We start from the raw sequence: 20,330 nt of genomic DNA, 5'->3' as shown, positions 1-20,330 counted from the left end.
ATCAGGCCCTCTGTTTTTAACTCTCAGTATTGTACCTGTATAAAGAGTGGCATTTTGAGCCAGATTTTTAATCCCAATTCTGCATTTTGTTCCAGTGAGGATATAATCTAATGTCCACTGATTACTTTTGTATTACAGGAACTATTATCTTTGGGTTGAGAAGAAGGTCTTGATTAGTGAATCCATGTGATTATTATAATTCTGGCTGTGGGAGTTAGATTTATTTATAAAGAGACAGTAAGAACACTGAATATTAATTTTTGAAACCACAGTTGTCTTGAAGGTGGCACATGGCAATAGAGATGTGGCATCTACTAGATAATGAAATGAAGGAATTGCAAGACATACTCAATAAGGAACTGAATGTGTAAAATAAATGTAATTGTTGCTAGAAGTACTGAGAAATGAAAGAATGTGCAAAACTGGTTAATGGTGAATGATTTAAAGTGCTGTATCTTCCTATTAAGTGCTGATGAGGAAGAACCCAAGTACTTGTTTCTAGAAATATTTTCTGGAAAAGGAGAACACTTCTAATACGAAGGGTCAACATTTTCTAAATAATAGTAAAAATTCCAAATATCCAGCAGTGTATATTGTGGTTTATTGTTTTTATTAGGTCAGGAATGAAATTGAAGTTTCTTAAGAGATGTTGATAAAACTATCCATTCAAAATTGAATCTCTTACATGTATTGCTAGTAATAGTATAGATTGTTTTAAATGTAAACAATTTATTTTACTCACATTTTTATAAATTTGTTTTGTGTTAGCTGTTCATTTAGATTAGTCTGTGAAAATAGACTAGTCAGTGTCACTTTTTTATTCTAATCTGTTTCACTCTTGAATTCTCATGCACTGGTACAATGATATTAAAAACATTGCAGGGGAATGTTTAAATCCAAACAAAGAATTGTTTTCAGTGAAAATATTTTAAGTAAATAACATGAGAACACTTCTCTTAAAATGATATCTAAAATGTTTACTTTCTTTTATACAAAATTTATACTTCGAGCGTCACAACACAGTGGCATCATTTTAAACTTTCTAAACTTTTCTTAAAGGAAAAGAGTATGCTAATTCAAATAATAAACTATAAGTAAATGTGGCTTGTATATCAGACACTTTGCTTCAAGGTTTTTCTGTGATTTTTCAATCACATAGCTCCAGTTTTACCATCTAATTTGCATTGTTACATAATATATTTACTACGAAAAGGTCATAACATTAATCATCATATGCTGTATCTATCAGTGATAGATACAGCGTATGATGCAACTTTGACCTAGTTGCTCCATCCTCTTTTTCAGTAACACATCAATGTGGGAAGATGTCTAAATTTGTCCTGTAGTGTAAACTTATATATGAAACTCAACATAAAGTTAATTACACATCTTCTACATTTACAAGATCATGGTATAGATCGTTGGCTGTCGTCAGCTGTTTGGTACATGTGGTGTTTTAATTAATCAATTTTAGGTTTCTCATGTAGAAGTGAGGATTGTCCTGCTGTTTATGCTGTATACCAGATGATTTCATAGTACTGTCAAACCTTAAACATTAAATTCTATCCTCCAATTCTCCCTCCATCCAGTCTAATTTTTTTAAGTGTTTACAGCTTTAAATAATGATAGCTGACATGTTAAAGTTCTAGCTACAAGAATATTTTCCAAATAATATAGCTATTTGAATGCAAAGTGTAGACTAACAGCTGCATAGCATTTTCTGAGAGAACTGGAATTCTTAAATTGTGTGTGGGCAATAAGATGGTACTAAAGGGATTTCTTAATTTTAAAGTGTAAGCAAAATGATGTCACCTGGGAACATTACTTGACATTATTTAAAAAAATCCACAAACATAATAAAGTGTTGTACACGTACTTGGTCTGACTCTTGTTTCACAGAGGTTGGTGTTCAGTACTGTATGTCCTTTGGGAGATTTTCTAAATCTATCTATAAAACATTTACACAATATCTACCTGAAGTTAACTAAAAGAACCACATGATGTCAGTGTTGCTTCAGAAAACGTCTGCTGAAAGAGAACTCATCTGATAAGTAATAACAGGACCTTTAGAGAAAAGTTTGTCATTGACATTGTTAGGTGTTCAGCACATATTTATTTGAAAGTAAAAGTTTCTTAGTAAAATGATTTATGGCCCTTTATGGTTAAATTGGAAAAATTCTGCATATACCATTATGGGCATTACTGCAAGAGAGGCTGCTGCTGAACAATCCTGTATGTACATGTATATGTAGCTAAACCAGTTTCTATTGACTGATCCTGCCATTTTATGTTTTATGTGAGAGAATCAAAAGCCAGGAGAAAACTCTTTGAAGTAAAATCTCAGTTATTGTTTGTTTGTTTTTAAATTGGAACTTTGAAAAGTTTGAGGCATAATTGTTTTTCCTGTTTTGTGTAGATTTTTAGAGCAAGGGATCTGCAGGTATGGTGCACAGTGTACTTCAGCACATTCCCAGGAAGAGCTAACAGAATGGCAAAAACGATATGCTTCCCGCTTGATAAGATTAAAACAACAGAAGGAAAACAAACAATGTTCGGGTAGTTATATGGAAACCTTGATTGAGAAATGGATGAATTCATTATCTCCTGAGAAAGTGGTAAGGAAAACAAACTCCTTCTTTGTGTTCATATTTAAAACTATCAGATGAGCCTGTTTTTAGTCCTTACCACTAGAACTGGTCGAATTATTCCTTACCAAGAAACTTTTCCTGCTTACAAAGCTTTCATAGACCTGTGAGTGGTTTCTACAAATGCAGTTGTTCTCCTCAGGAATTCAACAAAGAGTTTGTGAACTACAGCTTGTGGATTGATTGCACATTGTTCATTTTGCATATTGACTATTCATGGTGCAGGATGAGTCAACCAAGTCATGCAGTGGTGTTCTTGCTCCTTGTTCAGATGGTGGTACTTTTTAAACTGAAGCATTAATTTTCAGTGGTGAATACTCCTTTTTGTGTGTGACTCTCCTTCTTTGCTTGCAGTTGCAGGAGTTTGCATGAAGAAAAGTCATTCCCCAAACATTCATTTGGTCATACAAATGTTTGTGGATACTGAAGAGTAAGGTTTCAGAGTAGCAGCTGTGTTAGTCTGTATCCGCAAAAAGAAAAGGAGTACTTGTGGCACCTTAGAGACTAACAAATTTATTTGACTATGAAGAGTAAGGGTTATGGATCTGATCAAACCCAACAGCTCTTTGCAAGTCCAAAGAATGTGTGTGGCACTAGTTTTGCAGCAGTCAACCAGCTCTTCTTATGACTGACACGAAGGAGTTTTCAGTCTATCGTTGATAAAATCTGGGAAAAGTGAGCACTTTGCCAAATGGATTAATGAGCAGAAAGCGTGATTCTGCTCTCCTGGTACTCTAGTACTCTCACTGAAATCACTGAGAATATTGGGTCTGTTGGGAAATGCAGTCTCGGTGCCTTATTGTATAAGACCCTTGTTTCCAACTGAAATCTTAGACCTGACTGACCTAAACTGATTTTTGAGATCCAGGCCTATGAAAATCAGGTAGTGTTTGTTCTCTCTGGATGGTTGTTTTGGGTCTTTTTGCGTACATAACGTGATGTAGTTGAGTTACATTCTTAATTGTTGTCTGCCTCTCTGATTTAGCGTATATCTGACTTAGTTCTTGTCCGGTGCTGATATTAGAATCCTGCACAATGTTTTTGCTGAAATCAACCCTTAACTTATGAAACTATCATTTTAGGCTTTCTGTTTTAAGATGTTAACTTGGCTTGACTGTCTTCTTTATTGACAATGTCTGTAGAAGTTTAATGCTAGGTTTCTTTCTCTTTAAATCTAGCTTAGTGAATGTGTAGAAGGAGTGAGAGTAGAGCATAATCCTGAACTATCGGTTACTGTCACCACCAAAAAGTCTCAACAAACGTGGACATTTGCTCTCACTTGTAAGGTAGGATTCCTCCTCTTTGAAAATGGATCAATATTAAAGCTAGCATGCTGCAGCACTTGGATCTTATTTCTTTGCTCCAGTAAACCCACAGAGTTTTGCAATTAGTGTTTCAGCTCCAAAATGCTTCTTTTAAAGTGAAGTAGTGGGGCATGGCCCAACCTCCACTCTGTTTCTCCCCATTGGGGTGGTGATTGCTGGTGTGGATGCTGGGAGGTATGGGGACGCTATGTTCTCGAGAGTGCAGAGACTCAGCTGTGCCTGATGAATGAAGTCTTTTAGCTTCCCCTAATCTGGCTTCAGATGAAGCACTTCATAAAATAGTTTTCAGAATTTATTGTCACTTCAATGTTTGCATTTCTCTGTAGCCTGCAAGAATGATGTATCGAGTGGCGTTGCTTTATGATGCCCATCGTCCTCATTTCAATATCGTTGCAATATCTGCTGGAGACAGCACTACCCAGGTATCACAAGAAGTCCCAGAAAACTGTCAGGAATGGATAGGAGGAAAGATGGCCCAAAATGGAATAGATCATTACATATACAAAGTCAGTATAGCCTTTAACACGGAAATCTTTGGAACATTTCGCCAAACCGTAGTGTTTGATTTTGGGTTGGAACCAGTACTCATGCAACGAGTAATGATTGATGCTGCTTCAACAGAAGGTAACATTCAGCTATTTTTTCTTTTTCTACTGAACAGACTTGATAGAAATGTCCAAAAGAATGTTTCTCCTTGTGGTAATTTTGAGAATCAGAAACACGTCCTGCAGTGCTCATCAGTCAGTATGATGAGCATTTGTTGTTGTGTGTTCTCCTGTGATATGATAATCAGTTTACTATAAATACAAGATAATTTATCAGACTATTATTTTTTCCTTTTCTCATCTCTGTGCAGAACATTTATGTTAGTGGATAATGAATGTCCTTCATGATATAATATATAATGTCTTACATGTCTATAAATGTAGATTTTGGGCCAGATCTTCAGCAGGTGTAAATTGCCATAGTGTCATTGGAGTTAATGTTGCCTTGCCAATTTACAGGGGACCGTCTGGTCCTAAGTCCTGATATAGAAATGCGAGAAATTGTTGGAAAGCAATATTGTCTCTACTTGCACTGGGCAGAAAACATGATTGTCTTTATGTGTTCAAGTTAAATTTGAACTAAATGTTGCCATGGTCATTGTATTTTGTTTACTGCATTGGTCTGTTCCTGTCAGTTACAAACAGGAAATCAGGACTTTCGGTTCTAGGCACCTCATTGTCAGAAAGATATCTACAAATTGGTAGGCATTCAGAGAAGAAGGGGAAAGATGATCAGGGAGCAGGAGTGATTGATTTATGGGGAAAGATTAAAAGAGCTAAATGTGTGTTGCTTGGCAATAAGCAAAGAAGGTAGGGTGAGGCCTGGTAGTCATCTGTGTCTCTATGAAGATTGGAGAGATGAGAAGACTTAACGGGCCTAAGAAGCATTTTTACTGTATTGCAATGAGAATAACCAGGATTAATGAGATGAATCTAAGGGAAGGAAAATTGAAGTTGTGTCTGAGAAAGAGAGATTTAATAGATTTTGACACAGTTTCCCAAGAGAGGTGATTACAACTCTTTTGCTTGGGACATTTTAAAACAATTGAGTGCTAGAGTCAGATAGACGTGAATAATGGCTGATATTCAGTTCTGCTTTGCTAGTATCATTTCTCATTGTTTTTGAATAAATAAAACCAATTTGTTGCTGCTTCTTTTCTGACTAACTTTCCCTTTTTCAAAAGAATTTCCAGATTAGCACACGAAAGCCTTTCTTTCTTCACAGTTTTGAGTCATTTGTCAGTTTCTAGTTAGTGTTTGTGTTTTGCTTAGGCTGTTCTGAAATGCTTGTGGTCCTGTTAATGCTTTCTTTTTTTTTTTTTTTTTTGCACTGACTGTTCTCCAGATGCTGATTAGGTTCACCTTCAAAACATGCTTGATGAAGAATTTTAATTTTTTTATGTGACAAAGAATTGTCTTTTGAGGCAAAGGGGAATCAATACTTTTTTCCCCCCTGCTCAGAAACAGTTGGGTATAGTCCGAAGATCATTAGAAATATTTTGCTTGGCAGTGAATGAGAACTTGATTTGTCAAAAAGACTTACAATATTGAGAAGCCAAGAGCTGAGCGCTGATTCTTGTTTTGGAAATTTGTTCAAATTCATTTATCCGAACAGGAGGTCAGAACTCAGAAACATTTAGCATAATCTCCTCCTAAAGGCTGTAGGAAAATACAACCAGTTGTACTCCTGTTAATTGTAAATCTTAGGAAATTGATGAGATCCAGACCAAAACTGGCAAAACTACTTAGGAGGCGCAGAAATAGATTGACTGATTCTGACTGAAATAGAGTATGACTGTCTGGGAGATGACCAGAATACTGGTCAATGAAGCGTATTTTATCTCTTCAGGAAGACTGTTTCTCTAGTCTGTCTGTTGTAGTCATCAGGGAATCCCAGGAAGAGTTCAGCTCACAAAGATTTGAAGGAACATTGATTTAATTTTTGGCAGAGGTCATAATTCTGCAGGCTATTGTTATTAATTTCTTTCTACCTTTCAGAGATGTGTTGCAGAGACTCTTTCCCATTTCTAGCATCTCCAGATCTATTCCTACATCTTTAAGTGATCCAGGAAATTCATATTTCCTTGTTTTTTAGTGATATAAGACTTTTAAGACCTTTTTATTAGCAGAAATGATTATAGATGTCATTGCTATACACTAATACATATAGTATGTGGGTTGGCTAGAGTTGCAGGTGTTGCTTTTTGCTATTCCTATCCTTGGTTTACATAGAACAGATTTACATTTACCGGATCAGCAAAGAGAAAATGTAAATAGCAAATGCCATAGTTTATTAACTGTTCTTTCCAGATTACCTGAATACTCATAGCCCAAAGCAGGAAGTTGTAGTGTCCACAATGCACTAGAACTCCACAGAGGGTATGTTTCAGAATGCATGAGATACTGTGTTTAAGAGCAAGGCTGTGGTCTTTTCAGGAACTATTATGTGATCTCCATGCAAGAGGGCAGCTAACCAGAGCTGACAGGTTTCCAAAGTCAGTAAACTTGCAGAGACCTGGTGTCCTTGCAATGTAGAGCTGTTTAAGACCAAGAGAGCCAAGCCATAATTTATTTGCAAAGGCAAAACTATTAATCTTCAGACAAGTCAGTGTCCTTGCAGTTTAAACTGCCAGGATTTCTCAGTGCTGACTGCTAAAACTAGATCAAGGGCAGGGGCAATATAAATGGCACTCTGGCGCAAAATGGAAAGATGAAGCTGCATAGTGTACTGCCTGCCGAGTTCACTACAACACCTCTTTTTGAGATGTCACATCTCTGTATGCAGAGAGATAGCAAAGGAAATCTCCAATCAGTCAGATTATTATTAATATTTATCTAATGCCCAAAAGTGTGCTAGGTTCTTTACAACCAAACATAAGTACAAAGTCCTTCCCTTAAGAGCTAACAATCTATGTAGACAACATATGGGCCATGGAAGGGGTAAGGATTGCAACTGAAAGCAAGTGAAGGAATTGTGATGTTAGGCATATATCTTGTTCCATGTGCGTGTTTTGCATTTATATTTCCTTGAGGGGTGGGGTGTTGGGTTATAGAATGTAGCAGTCTGACGGAAGAAGTAACATCGAGCAAACAATCCTGAAAGAGGCCTTCACCTGTTGTTCGTGAGTGCCTACGCTGCCGGTACAAATCCGTATATGACAGATAGGTCTAGGCAGTGACTTGGGAAGGTCAATAATAACTTTTAAGGATATTGGAGCTATGACCTCATGAAGGACAAGCATCCTCCTTTTTAAATAGTATTGAGAAGAGACATTTAAGTTGAGCAGCGTCTGTCACTTTTCTTGGGGAGCTCTCTCTTTCAAGAGAAGATTAGTTTTTCATGCCGTGAAAATGTTCTTGGGATTGGAAATGCACAAAAGTCTTCTTAGGAAAGCAACCCTGTATGTATATTCCATGTTAATACTCAGAAAATAGTTATGTCAGACGAACAGTTACAGGAAATGTCTGTAGCATGCAATATCAAATGGCCAATTTCCTAGCAAACAAGGACAGTGTCCTGGCAGTCTGACTGTACTGTTACACTCTTAAGATATGATCAGTACAGGAAAATGTAATACCCATGGTGAGATAATTCCTAATTCTGAAATCATCAAACATGGGCCTTTTTCTCCTGTTGTACATCATTAGCACCTAACATCATTCAGTTTAGAGGAAGAAGAGAATTATTTATATCTTCTTTCTAATCTCTCTTAGATGAACTTTCAAAAATATTAGAGTAGTTTACTAAGTGAGACAGGCCTGTTTCCCATGGCTGAAGAGTGATGTTGATCTGAGATTCCTGTTGCTAAACTGGCCTCATATTATCACTCAGACATCACATTTTTCATCTCTTTAGGATACAGAATGATGTAGATAAAATGAAATATTTTATTTGAGGTTATGGGGTCTTTCTTAACTCTTTCACAGGCAGTGCTGTGATATCTGGGCACCCATTTTACGCCTGATTCAAAGTTGATACATTAAAAGGCAGCTGTTGCTTCACCATGAATGCTAAATCATTTTGAAGCTTTTAGCTTAACTATAGTTCTGTTACATGAAACCCCTACTTAGTCCTCCAGGTAGCAGTTGCCATGTGTTGAAGTTTTGCCATGTTAATGGCTATTGCAGGGGTCTATGAAAAATTCTTGACTTCATCTGTATGATTTGGGCTACAATATATAGACATAACAGAACTAACTAAGGACAGACTGAAACATTGATTTCCTTCCATTTATCAGTGTGGTCACACTTTCAAGTGATGCTTGGAGAATTAATTGCGTGTGTACGATGTGAATCTTTTCAAATGTTTAACCCTAATGTTATATTAACCTAGGATTTAGTTTTTAATATCCTAAAGGCCTTCCGTGCACCGCAAGTTAGGAGATTCCCTATCACCTACCCTACTGGTTCCCCCACAGCTTAGCTGACATGATTTATCTTGTGAGGTTCATGTGTATTTTCTCTGCTTTTGGAGGGGAAAGGTGTTTGCTATTATATCTAAAATTTGAAAAGGATCATGCAGATACTATGGATGCTTCTGATTGCTCTTAGTTATAGTAATAGATTCCTTCCATTGCTTGTTTAATTTGTGTGCTCTACCTGTAGAGTTGCTATATTTTGATATTCTCTTATTCTTGTGTGTGAGTTGGTTTTTGTGTCTGTTGTCAATCAGTCTCTGAAGTTGGACTTGTTCTTCAACAGTAAAATTATGAAAACTGTCCTAGACAAAGGAGAATCTTATCTGCAGTTTGATTATTTTAAGATAGCTGAGTGACTTCAGTAATCCTGTGTTCTCCTTGAAGAACCAAACCATATTCTGTTAGTTAAAATTAAATTTAGCTTACAAATTCACAATTATTTTGTTTTACATGAATAAGCTGTGGTGGGGAAAAATCTAATGTTTCCCACTTATATATGTCATTTACATGTGATCAAAGTGTAGAAAATTATCTTGGAGAATTTGAACTGAATCTTGTCCCTGTTTGTATCTCCACATGCAGATCTTGAATACCTGATGCATGCACGGCAACAGTTACTAACTACAGCTAAGCGTTGGGATTCTACTTCTAAGACTATTGTAGATTTTGAGCCTAATGAAACTACTGAATTGGAGAAGAGCCTTCTTATCAGATACCAAATTCCTCTATCTGCTGACCAGCTGTTTACACAGTCTGTCCTGGACAAATCATTGACCAAGATCAACTATCAGTCTCGGTTGCATGACCTCCTTTATATTGAGGAAATAGCACAGTATAAGGAAGTCAGCAAGTAAGTAATACTTTTACAAAATTCTGTCTTAACTGACTGTTGCTGTCCTACTAAAAATGATTAGGATGTCACCCTTTCATTGTAATTGCACTTCTCTGACTGGTTTTGAAAGGGCTAACAGTTTAGTCATTAAGCCTTCTTACATCTTTAAAGTAAATTAAGAGTGGATATGAGTCTTGAAATCTTACCTCTTCATAGAAGAGAATGGAAATATATACTGTAGTAATAAATGGCTGTGAAGATAAAGAGATGTCTTCATTAACCTTTGGTTAGGGTTAGAGACACTAACCTCAAATGTACTGTGTTTTCCAAGGGTCCTGATGTTAGTTTTTTCTTCTTACAGCTCCCTAAATACAAAAAAATGTTAAGGACAGCAGGGGCAATTTAGAATGTTTCTGTTCCCTTGCCAAAAAAGAGAGCCTGTTACAGTTCAGTTATCTGTGACATCCTCAAATAAAAGGGGTTTCAGAAAAGAAAAGTATTACCATTCTTCTCTATAGACGATTGCAGGTTTAAGAAAACTTTTGAATCCTCCTCATGGTGGGCCAGATCCTGATCTCTGTTGCAGACGTGTACATCTAGAGTAACTGCTTTGGAGAGCTGATGCTTTACCTACTATTCACTAAACAGGCAGACTGAGTAATAGCTTTCCAAGTCTAAGATGGGCACATAATGTAGACTCTATTTTTTGTGTCAGGAATATTCTTTGTCATTATATATATATATATATGCTGTCCAGCACCATTAGACATATGAGAAGGATACAGGTGGAAAAATAAGGTACACGTTCCAGGTTCATAGTCATGCTATACTAGACCATTTTTCTATTTTGACATTTGTGATTAATGATCTCACCTTCACTTGTATGTTATGAAAATCTTTTAAGGTGACATACCCCTAGATCAAGAACTCTTATTGGCATCATTTCCCCCTTAACTTGATGTGGTAGCAAGTAAAATCCTGTATATACCAATATAAGAATGTCTTCTGTAGAGCACTGTGCCTCCGGACGTAGTCAGGAGTTTAATCTAATTATGCAGTGGTCATTTAAGAATATTAATAATATGTACTATTATTGAAAGAGACTTTTTTGAAGCAGGAAAATAGTATCTAGTCATTTTTGCTTTCATATCTTGTATATGCGATAGTAAACTTGAACCAGTTAGCTGAATATACCTAGTCATAGCACTCCTCTATTGGGGAGCTGGAATTTAACATACAAAGAATTTGCCTCTACATGATGTTTTCAGCAAACTAACAGATTCGCTCTTGCTGACCTCCATCACATGTATTTTTATGGAGGTTTATCTTTCAAAGCATTTTAAACCAAGGTCAGACTTAGAGAAAACAATGATACAAACAACAAATAAATAATATTTTTACTTTATTAATATTCATGTTGAAAATTACATTGCCAACATCTCGTGGAAGACAAAAGAGCAGCTTGCATGTACAAATGATGGAATAATGAGTACGTTCCAATACATGATGCTTCACTTTTGGATAATTTGGTACTGCAATAAATTATTACTATTGCATGACTTTCTGTTAAGTGGATTAATAAACGTAAGTTCTATACATGTTTTTTAAGTGTCTTCTGTTTGGTAGAGTTGATGATAGAAATCTTCTTCTTTTGATTAAATTATGTTGTAGTCAACCCATTTTAATACACTGGGTCAAAGTTCTACATACTTGTGATCCCGTGTGCCTTAGGTCACAAATGGTGATTGTTGTGGATCTTGCTAGCCTCTAGTAGATATTTGTACAGATTATAAAACAACTGATTGACAACAGGGTCTCTCAGGAGAGGTCCAGGACTGGAATAATTTGCAGTCCATGGTTGCAGTGCATTGCTGGGTTAACCAGTACTGCTGGTTCCTCACTTTCATCAGCCCCTAATTGATCCCATTTAGAAAGTGGTGGTGTGCATGATTTGAAAATGATGCAATAGGCCTAAACATGCACAAGAAAATGCAGAGAAAAGGTTGAAACTTGAGGCTACTTTATGGCTTCATATGCAGCATGTAACACCACACCTGCTGTATCAAGACCCCTGCAAAACTTAGCTACACAGTAGAATCACCAGCTTCCTGGAGGTGCTTGCTTTAAATCAAATGTTGTCCTTTGGGCTAATTTTTCAGTAGTGACACCTCCAATTTTGAGCTCAGAATGCACCTGTTTGTGTGCACATGGGCATTTTTTCGCCTAAAGGTGGATTATGCAGTGTGCCCTGCCTAGGACTATATGCAGAAGCTGCAGCTGGTGTAGAATTGAGCCAGCTGATTATTACTAAGCAGAGTTTCCTGCTTGGAGCACATAATCCATACTCCAAAATCTGCACTGGCTGCCAGTTGATTTCCAGGTCAAATTCATAGTGTTGGTTTTGATCTATGACATGGTAAATGGTTTGTTTCTGTCTGCCTGCGAGATTACCTCTCTCCTTGTGATTCTATAGCGGATGTGGTCATCTCCAGCACTTGAGCTAAGAGCCCTCACTATAAGCAGGAGGGTGTTGGTTGCTGGGCATTCTTGGTGAAGGATTCAGCACTCTGGTTCTCGCTCCTAGCCTTAATTTTGAGCCTGGCTTTTTTTTTTTTTTTTTTTTGGACCTTTAGGGCACACTGCAAATTGCAGTGCTTGTCCCAGACTTTCCTTGGAAGGCCAAAGGACAAGTGCTGAAAGGTGTCATGTGGAAGAGGTTGAAATGGCATTGGTAAAGTGTCTTTAATTGACTGTCGCAAGGGAGTCTCTGGTGGGGTTGGGAAAGTCTTGGAGAGCTTTATGTATAAGTTGTGTTTATTGTAATACTGTGGAAAATTTTTATTTTAGATAATTACTTAACATGCGTAGAGTAGAAAATAGGGGCAATAAAGGTTTGAATAAATAAGCCAACACTCTGATTTCCGTATGCAAACGTGGGCTTTGTATGAACAAGCAGGCGTGCAGGCCAAGCTCTAATTTAGATGCTAGTTCGGATCTGGTGGTAATTTGGGCCCTTCATGTAATTTTTGAGGATTTAAACTTCTTCATCTTTCTCACTCTTACATTAAAAAAGAAAGCAGACTATAATAATAATAATACCTGTCACATGTTTTGCTATTCAAATTGTAGACCAGATTCTCACTCAAGTTTGCAGAAGCCTCACATATTGGCTTTCATGGAAGGTCAATGTATTTTTGCAGCATTGGGCCTTAAGTTCATGAGCCATTACTGCATATTACACTGTGCCACTGAGTAGTAAAATGCTGCTGTGCATGCCCTGTGTGGAACTTACGCACATGAATGTTAAATGCCATACTGAACCTTTTAAAAAACTGACGCACACAGCCATATTCTCTAAGGCAGTGCTAATCAAAGTGGTGGTCCGTGGACCGTTGCCGGTCCGCGAGCCATCGGCTGCCGGTCTGCACGCGCATTAGAAAAAACAAATGCCGGTGCCCCACATCAGATAGAGCACTGCTTCTCAAGCTAAGGGATATTTGGTCTTTTGGGGGGCTACGGTCTGCATTGGCAGCAGATGGGCTAATGATCTGGTAAGTCTTAAACTTTTGTGATGTAATTATAGAAAATAACCTTTTCCCTAACAAATTAGAAATAGAAGCATAATTATGCTGAAATTTTATAACATTGCTTGGAAGGTTGGAATATTGGGCAGAGGGCAGATTTGCTGAGATTTTGGCTGATAGATTTTTCCTGTTCGTTTTTACTGTGCTTGTCTCCAACTTCATGGTTCCCAGAAAAATCTGAGAGAAAGAAGTATATCAAAGACTACAAAAGTTTTGAGGTGGCATGATGACTAAGACAGCTGAAGTTTCAAAAGAAACTCAAACTTAGTTTTTCTCACCACTTGAGAGTTCATCTCTCAGTGAAGAATAAGTATTTCTAAAATTACACAAAGCTTGAATTTACAGTATAAGAACTCTCAAAAATTAATTATGGCTTTTGTGGTAAAGTGTTTATGCGAGAGCACACTAAAAGTGTTAATTGGACTTGCATTTCTGATTAGCTGAATATCAGATCTTTAAGTGTTAGTGTGAAAGCATCCATTGTGTAATCCAGAAAAATGTCAAATATGAGAGAAACCTCAAAAATATTTGATTTTTTTTTTTGGTAAGTTGTTTGGGAGACTAAGGAGTTTATTTCCTCTTAGAAAAGCACCATGATGTACTATTTGAAAGAACCTATAGTAAAACAAATGGTAGCTATGAACATTACAGTGGCTTATTAATTAATACACTATAACGGGGAGCGTTGGACTGGGAGTCAAGAAACCTGCGTTGTGTTGCTGCCTTCACCCCTGATTTGGAGTGTTACATGGGGCAGATGGCTAAGGCTTGCTCTTTCAAACGTGACCTTTAATTTTGGGTGCTCCATTCTTGTGTGCCCAACTTTAGACACCTATGACCTAATTTTCAGAAGTGCTGACTGTCCAGGACACCAGTTGAAGTCAGGAGCTTCAGTTCATCCCCTCTGAAAATCAGGCTCTTGGTATTTGAAGTTGAACACCCAAAATTAGAGGTCACTTAAAAAAAGGTGGCAGTTAACCTCCTTGTGCCTCAGTTTCACAATCTGTAAAATACTTCCCGACTTCACAGGGATGTCCAGAGGCTTAATTCATCAGTTTATAGAAACAGACTTTTGAAAGGAAAGTGCAGTCCCACTCCAAAGTGTTGTTTTTAATTGGTCTGATTCAGATCTTTTGCTTGGGGAGTGAGGTTCATCTTGTTAAATCTTACTAAGCATGAACATGGAGTGTGCTCATGTTCAATCTAAGAAGGAAAGGGGGAGTGAACGAAGGAAGTGTAGTGCTTGAGTACTAGAGGATTTGGTGGTTGAATAGCTCTCCAGAAGGTGTCTCCCTAGTCAATGGAAATAATTTAATAATCTGGAGAAGAAGGTTTTCATCAGTAGACTAGAACCAATGTAGCCACTTAAGATGATTGTGTAAAGAGTAGCATGTCTCAGAATAGCAGTAATATAGTTATTCAGCTAATATATGTGTAATAACATGGACTGCTTTAAATTGATTCAAGTTAGAGAAAGCTTTGATGAAATAAAAACGTTATACTGCCACCTGCTATCTGACAAATAATAATGAAATTTTAAATGTTACTGAGGCTTATATACATTAACACAATATTGCAGCAGTTATCTGAATGGAATTAACGTCTGTAACTGACTAATAGAGAATTCAGAATTATGTATTATTAGTTGATAAGGAAAAAGTCTTGCATGCTTTCTCCTAAATGCTTTTAGAAAGTGGAAGGAATTTATTTTAATTTCAATCATGGTCTGCTGAATTCATGCTTTGAGGTAAACTAAATGATCACTTTTACTGCAAATTCCCTAGTAGCTATTACAATTATCTTAAGTATACTGATGATGAAGAAAGTAAATTTGTGTCCCTGTCAAACCAAAAATCATCTCTTACTTCATTGTATTGCTTATTTGCCAGGGATGTTTGTGAGACTTTGTGTACGTGTTATACAGAGAATGAAATACCACCACAAGGAGACAGACTTGCTGTTTTCATTTAAGCAAAAAGATTTATCAGATGTGAAAAAAAATCTTTCATGGGTTTAATAGGCATTTAAGATGCACAGAAGAGAACTGAAACTGGTTTGATTTTGGGACTGTGATATGTTGTAGTAAAGATTTTCTGTTGCAATGGATTAAATAGTATTACATATGCACTTTTAATAGTTTACCAGGAATGGTTAGAAGGAAGCTGAACGGATTGAACAAGTCAACATAAATGTGGAAAGCATCATATGGAGACAACACGTAACAGTAGAAAGTTGTTCATTTCACATGATAAAAAGATCACCGCTCATTTTAGTGGAAAGCAATGTATTCTGCATCCCTTCTACTTTCATTGATGTATTCCCCTCTAACTCATTACAAAATATTAGATTAAACTTGTTGACATTGAGACAGATATATGAGTGTGTGTAATGTACTTCCAAGGGAATGGCTGAAGCTCTGTTACTTGGCACATTTAGAAACCAGGATGAAGAAGGAACTAGAAAACGTACTGGATTGTTGTCCTTTAGAAAAGGGAAGGACAAGACAGGCTAATAGGTCATTTTTATCTTTATTGTCTATGATTTTTTTGAGAAGTGTAAATACAAAGAGTGGATTTGCTACTTCTACTGTGAATGTGGTGTGGGGTAGTCATGGCTACATGTTAGCGCAGAAAGAACTCACTGTCAATGGGAGCTTTGTGCACAGATGCTGTATGTCAGGGGCCCCAACGCGCCCGCTGGGGCAGTTCTATGCGCCCGCAGGACACTGCACTGCCAAAATGCTGCTGCCGAGCGCGCCCGCCGGAGAACCGCCCACTGCAATGCCCACTGCAATGCGTTTCTCGGCTGCATTTCGGCCGGCAGCGCTTCTTTCCGCTTCTACTTGGGGACCACTGCTCAGTGTGATTAGGCATGTGATACGTTAGATATTAATCCTTCTTTTAAAATAGATCCATTCTCATTACTTATTGGTCTTAGCTTCTAATTTCATAAAGTTTTAAAATAATCTGTTAAACTATGAGGGTGTAATAGCCCTTTGCTCCCTGCAAGACAGCAACTGCCTTCTCTAGAAGAGGGTGTACAGAACAAATAGGAACCGTATTCTGTTCTGAACCTGTGTATATGTCCCTAAAGAATCCAATGTAGTCAATTCATGAATATATCGTAAACTTACAAAATATTAAAATAACTTTTCATTGCTGCGGGGAAAATGCTGCAGCCATTACTCAGGTAAAACTCTCATTGACTTCGGGCAGAGTTTTCCCTGAGTAAAAATTTCAGGGTTTGGGTCTGTCTATTTAGAGCGTCTTTTTAAAAGCTTCAGAGATGTTACTGCTTGTAACCACCCGTTGATGTTAGTTACATTCCATTCAGAAGCAAAATAGACACTGTTGCCCTCAGATGTTTTTGTACTGTTCAGTTACTTCCTTTGTTTACAATTGCATTCCTTCCTTTTATTATATATCGTTTTCCTTCACCAAGGTAATGTATATTTACACTTTTTTATATCTTTACTAATTTATTTAATATAGATCTAATTTGAGTCTGTGTTTTGTAATGAATAAATTTGACAATGGCAGGGAATATATTAATTGTGTTATCCTTTATAAAATTTCTCTACCACATTGTCACTTTGCTTGTAGTGGGGTTTTAGAATCATGGACCAGATTTACTTGCCAAAAGAAGAAACTTGAGGATCTTTTCATTCTGGATAAACTGATTATTTGTTACCCTTAAAGTACATGTTGCCTTTAAATAACATATAAAAGGCCCCCATACCTGCCATTACAGACAGAGCAGCTGTTTGCAGGGGAATTTTTCTCTTATCAACAGAATTTGTAGCTGCCTTCTCTGAATGGAGGCACAACATTTTTGAATGTTCTACAGTACTATGCTTAAATTTCTCTTACTCAGGTCCAGATTCTGCCCCCCTTATTCACAATGAATAGTTACTTATACAGTCACATTGAACTGCTGCGAAAGAAGGTATTACTCAGTGTAAGGGAGATAGGGTTGGATCCTGAATGTATGATGTCTCTGAATTTGGAGGCATTTTTTATTTGATTAACATTGTCTCCTGATTTCTAAAATCAACTCCTTTTTCTGAACTAATTTTATCCTTTCTGATTTAGGTTCAACATAAAAGTGCAATTGCAGATAGTAGCAAGCTTCATGCTCACTGGTGTTTCCGGAGGTGCAAAGTATGCCCAAAACGGACAACTTTTTGGCCGCTTTAAGCTCACTGAAACGCTTTCTGAAGACACTTTGGCTGGACGGCTGGTGATGACCAAAGTCAATGCTGTTTATTTATTGCCAGTCACTAAAGAGAAGTCAGTACAGACCCAAGGAACCAAAGAGAAGGTTTATGAAGCAGCTATTGAAGAGAAAACAAAGGATTATATCTTCTTGAGGGTATCCAGGGAATGCTGTGAAGAACTTAATCTTCGAGCAGATTGTGAAATGCAGGTATGTTTGAATGGAAGATTCTTGCTGTAGGAGGGATTTGTGCTATTTTTTCCCCTCCTAAAATAATTTACATGCCAAAGGACTAGAAAGATATTAATAGGAATTTTTTATTCCTCATTATATGCAGAAAATCTAGCAAGGAGAAGAATTTCAGGTATAAATTTGATTTTTATATGTAATAGAATTAATATTTTAAAACTGTTAAGAGTAAAAATATATTTTAATGAGACTCATTTCTGATATAAAACTTGTCGTGATATGGTTAAGCATCCTGTGCAAATCTTAGCTTATGTGTCTCCATGTTCTCAAGGATACACCTTGAGAGCTAATAAGACAGATTTTGTGCCTGAGTATAGACTTATTTGTTCTGCAGAGCCTCCAGCTTCATCTTTACTGTTATGGGTGTGTGTTTGTGGGGGGGCATAGGTGTTCTTTCCACTTTTGACACCTACCTGCGATATTTCTAGGTTTCAGAGTAGCAGCCGTGTTAGTCTGTATCCGCAAAAAGAACAGGAGTACTTGTGGCACCTTAGAGACTAACAAATTTATTAGAGCATAAGCTTTCGTGGGCTACAGCCCACTTCATTGGATGCATAGAATGGAACATATAGTAAGAAGATAGATGTATATCTACAGAGAAGGTGGAAGTTGCCATACAAGCTGTAAGAGGCTAATTAATTAATTACTATATGTTCCATTCTATGCATCCGATGAAGTGTGCTGTAGCCCACGAAAGCTTATGCTCTAATAAATTTGTTAGTCTCTAAGGTGCCACAAGTACTCCTGTTCTTTTTGCAATATTTCTTTATTCCTGTTTTCTTGATCTCTCTGCTGCCTTTTGCCTGTCTGATTACTCTCCCTTTCTCTGCAGTCTCTCCTCGTGGCCCCTTGGGCTTTGTATTGTCTGTTTTTTGAGTATGTGTCAGTGTGGATCCCTCTGTAGATGCACATGTGACTCTTGCATGCGGTTTGGATTTTGTTTTTACTATGGTCTGTTGGGGCCATGCACCTGCCCTTTCCCTCTTTGTGTTAGGGCATAAAGGGTGTGACTCTACTTCGGTTCCCCCTTACTGCCTGCTCTCTTCAGAGACCTGTAACTGGTCTTTTTCAGCCTATTTGGCTATCTTATCTTCACTGTTTATCATAAAGCATGTTCCTTAAAAAACAAAAATGTGGAAAATTTGATCAATGACTCCCAGGTACAGTGGGGCAAGGTGAGGCAAGGCACTTCATGCCAACTGCTAACCTTATAGTGCAGTGCAAACCCTCTGTGAAGGATTGCAGGCCTTGAACCAGGGCCTATGGCTCCCCAGGTAGTGATCAGACCGTGGCCGCCACCCAGCAGCTCATCCGAACCAGTGGAGAAGGGGGCTACTGAAGCTCTAGCTCAAAAAGAGTCCTGCCCATGAAGAGGCACAGGAAGTTGTCTGACCATCTAGGTGAATCCTTGGCTGCCTTCTGGTATGGTCCCTGCCTACTTGCCTGAGTCCTGGTTTCTTCCTCCCAGCCTGATCCTGGCTCCTGCTCTTCTCATCCCAGACCTCTGTTTATTTCTGGTGCCTGTTTTCCTGCCTTGCTCCATGTGCCGTTGCACTCTATATGAGTCTGAAAATATGCTCATGAGTATGAATATAATGTAACTGGAATATGCTTCATTGAAAAGGTCTCTTGTAAGGTATCACTACAAAGCTTATAATCTACTGAGTGTGGTCATCCTATTTGTATAAATGTATAACTCTTGTATCTAAACTAGAAATATGAAATATAACTCTGAGGTCCTATTCTAGTTATGCAAAGTGTGGGCCATTAATGGTGGTTTGGAATCTTAATGGTTCCCATTAACCAGGACAATTGACTGTAGGTGGCTCTGTTTTACTTGTAAGTCTTCCTGTATACATGTGTGCTGGCAAGTGAGTAATGAAGTCTTACAGTGACTTGTGATCACTGGGTTTGCAGGAGGCTAGCAGATCTGGCTCAAACCAGGGCAGGGCACTGAAGTCCTAAGCTGACAGGGCAGGAAAGTAGGAGCAGAAGTAGTTGTGGCACATCAGGTGGCAACCCCCAGGGGGTTTCTGTGATCCAACCCGTCCAGATCCCTGCTCCTACCCATGATGATGACTTTGGCTCATGATAAATAGCCCGGAAACCTTTGCTGGAAGAATATATTCATCTAAATAAAAGAGGTTCTCGATATGGGCTGCCCAGCATGATATGGACTCAGTCCAGGCCTTGATACATTGGAACCTCAGCTACTTATTACACTTAATACAGACCAGCCTCTTGTTCAGCTCTATTAAGGTTTAGCTTGCATTCTCAGCTTGTCATCCATCTGTACAATCATGCTTAGTCTTTTCTCATCTCACGGTGTCAAAATTTCTAAATGGGCTATTACACACTTATTCACTGGGCAGAGAACCTACTCCTGCCTGGGTCCTCATTAGTTCTCCTGAGACTCAGGGAGCCTCTCTGTGAGACTGCTCCCTGCACAGCCTCACTCTGAAGACCGTCTTCCTGGTGGCTGTTACTTCAGCCAGGAGAGGGGGAGTGAGCTTCAAG

General features: G+C 37.9%; 1 protein-coding gene across 4 annotated transcripts in view; it reads left to right on the top strand.

The window, feature by feature from the left end:
• The window catches only part of HELZ (helicase with zinc finger), a 155,264-nt gene that overhangs the window by 33,901 nt on the left and 101,033 nt on the right, over positions 1 to 20,330 (top strand). For all 4 annotated transcript variants that reach the window (XM_037913350.2, XM_043527736.1, XM_037913354.2 and 1 more), the window contains exons 8-12: positions 2,417 to 2,615; positions 3,824 to 3,931; positions 4,297 to 4,594; positions 9,516 to 9,783; positions 17,441 to 17,774. In XM_037913350.2, coding sequence (XP_037769278.1) covers positions 2,417 to 2,615; positions 3,824 to 3,931; positions 4,297 to 4,594; positions 9,516 to 9,783; positions 17,441 to 17,774 — 1,207 coding nt within the window. The remainder of the gene's footprint in view (positions 1 to 2,416; positions 2,616 to 3,823; positions 3,932 to 4,296; positions 4,595 to 9,515; positions 9,784 to 17,440; positions 17,775 to 20,330) is intronic.

The sequence above is a fragment of the Chelonia mydas genome, chromosome 14 (assembly GCF_015237465.2).
Source record: "Chelonia mydas isolate rCheMyd1 chromosome 14, rCheMyd1.pri.v2, whole genome shotgun sequence".
NCBI classification, from domain to species: Eukaryota; Metazoa; Chordata; order Testudines; family Cheloniidae; genus Chelonia; species Chelonia mydas.
Note: the sequence above shows the minus strand (reverse complement) of the source record. Positions and strands in the feature narration are given on the sequence as shown.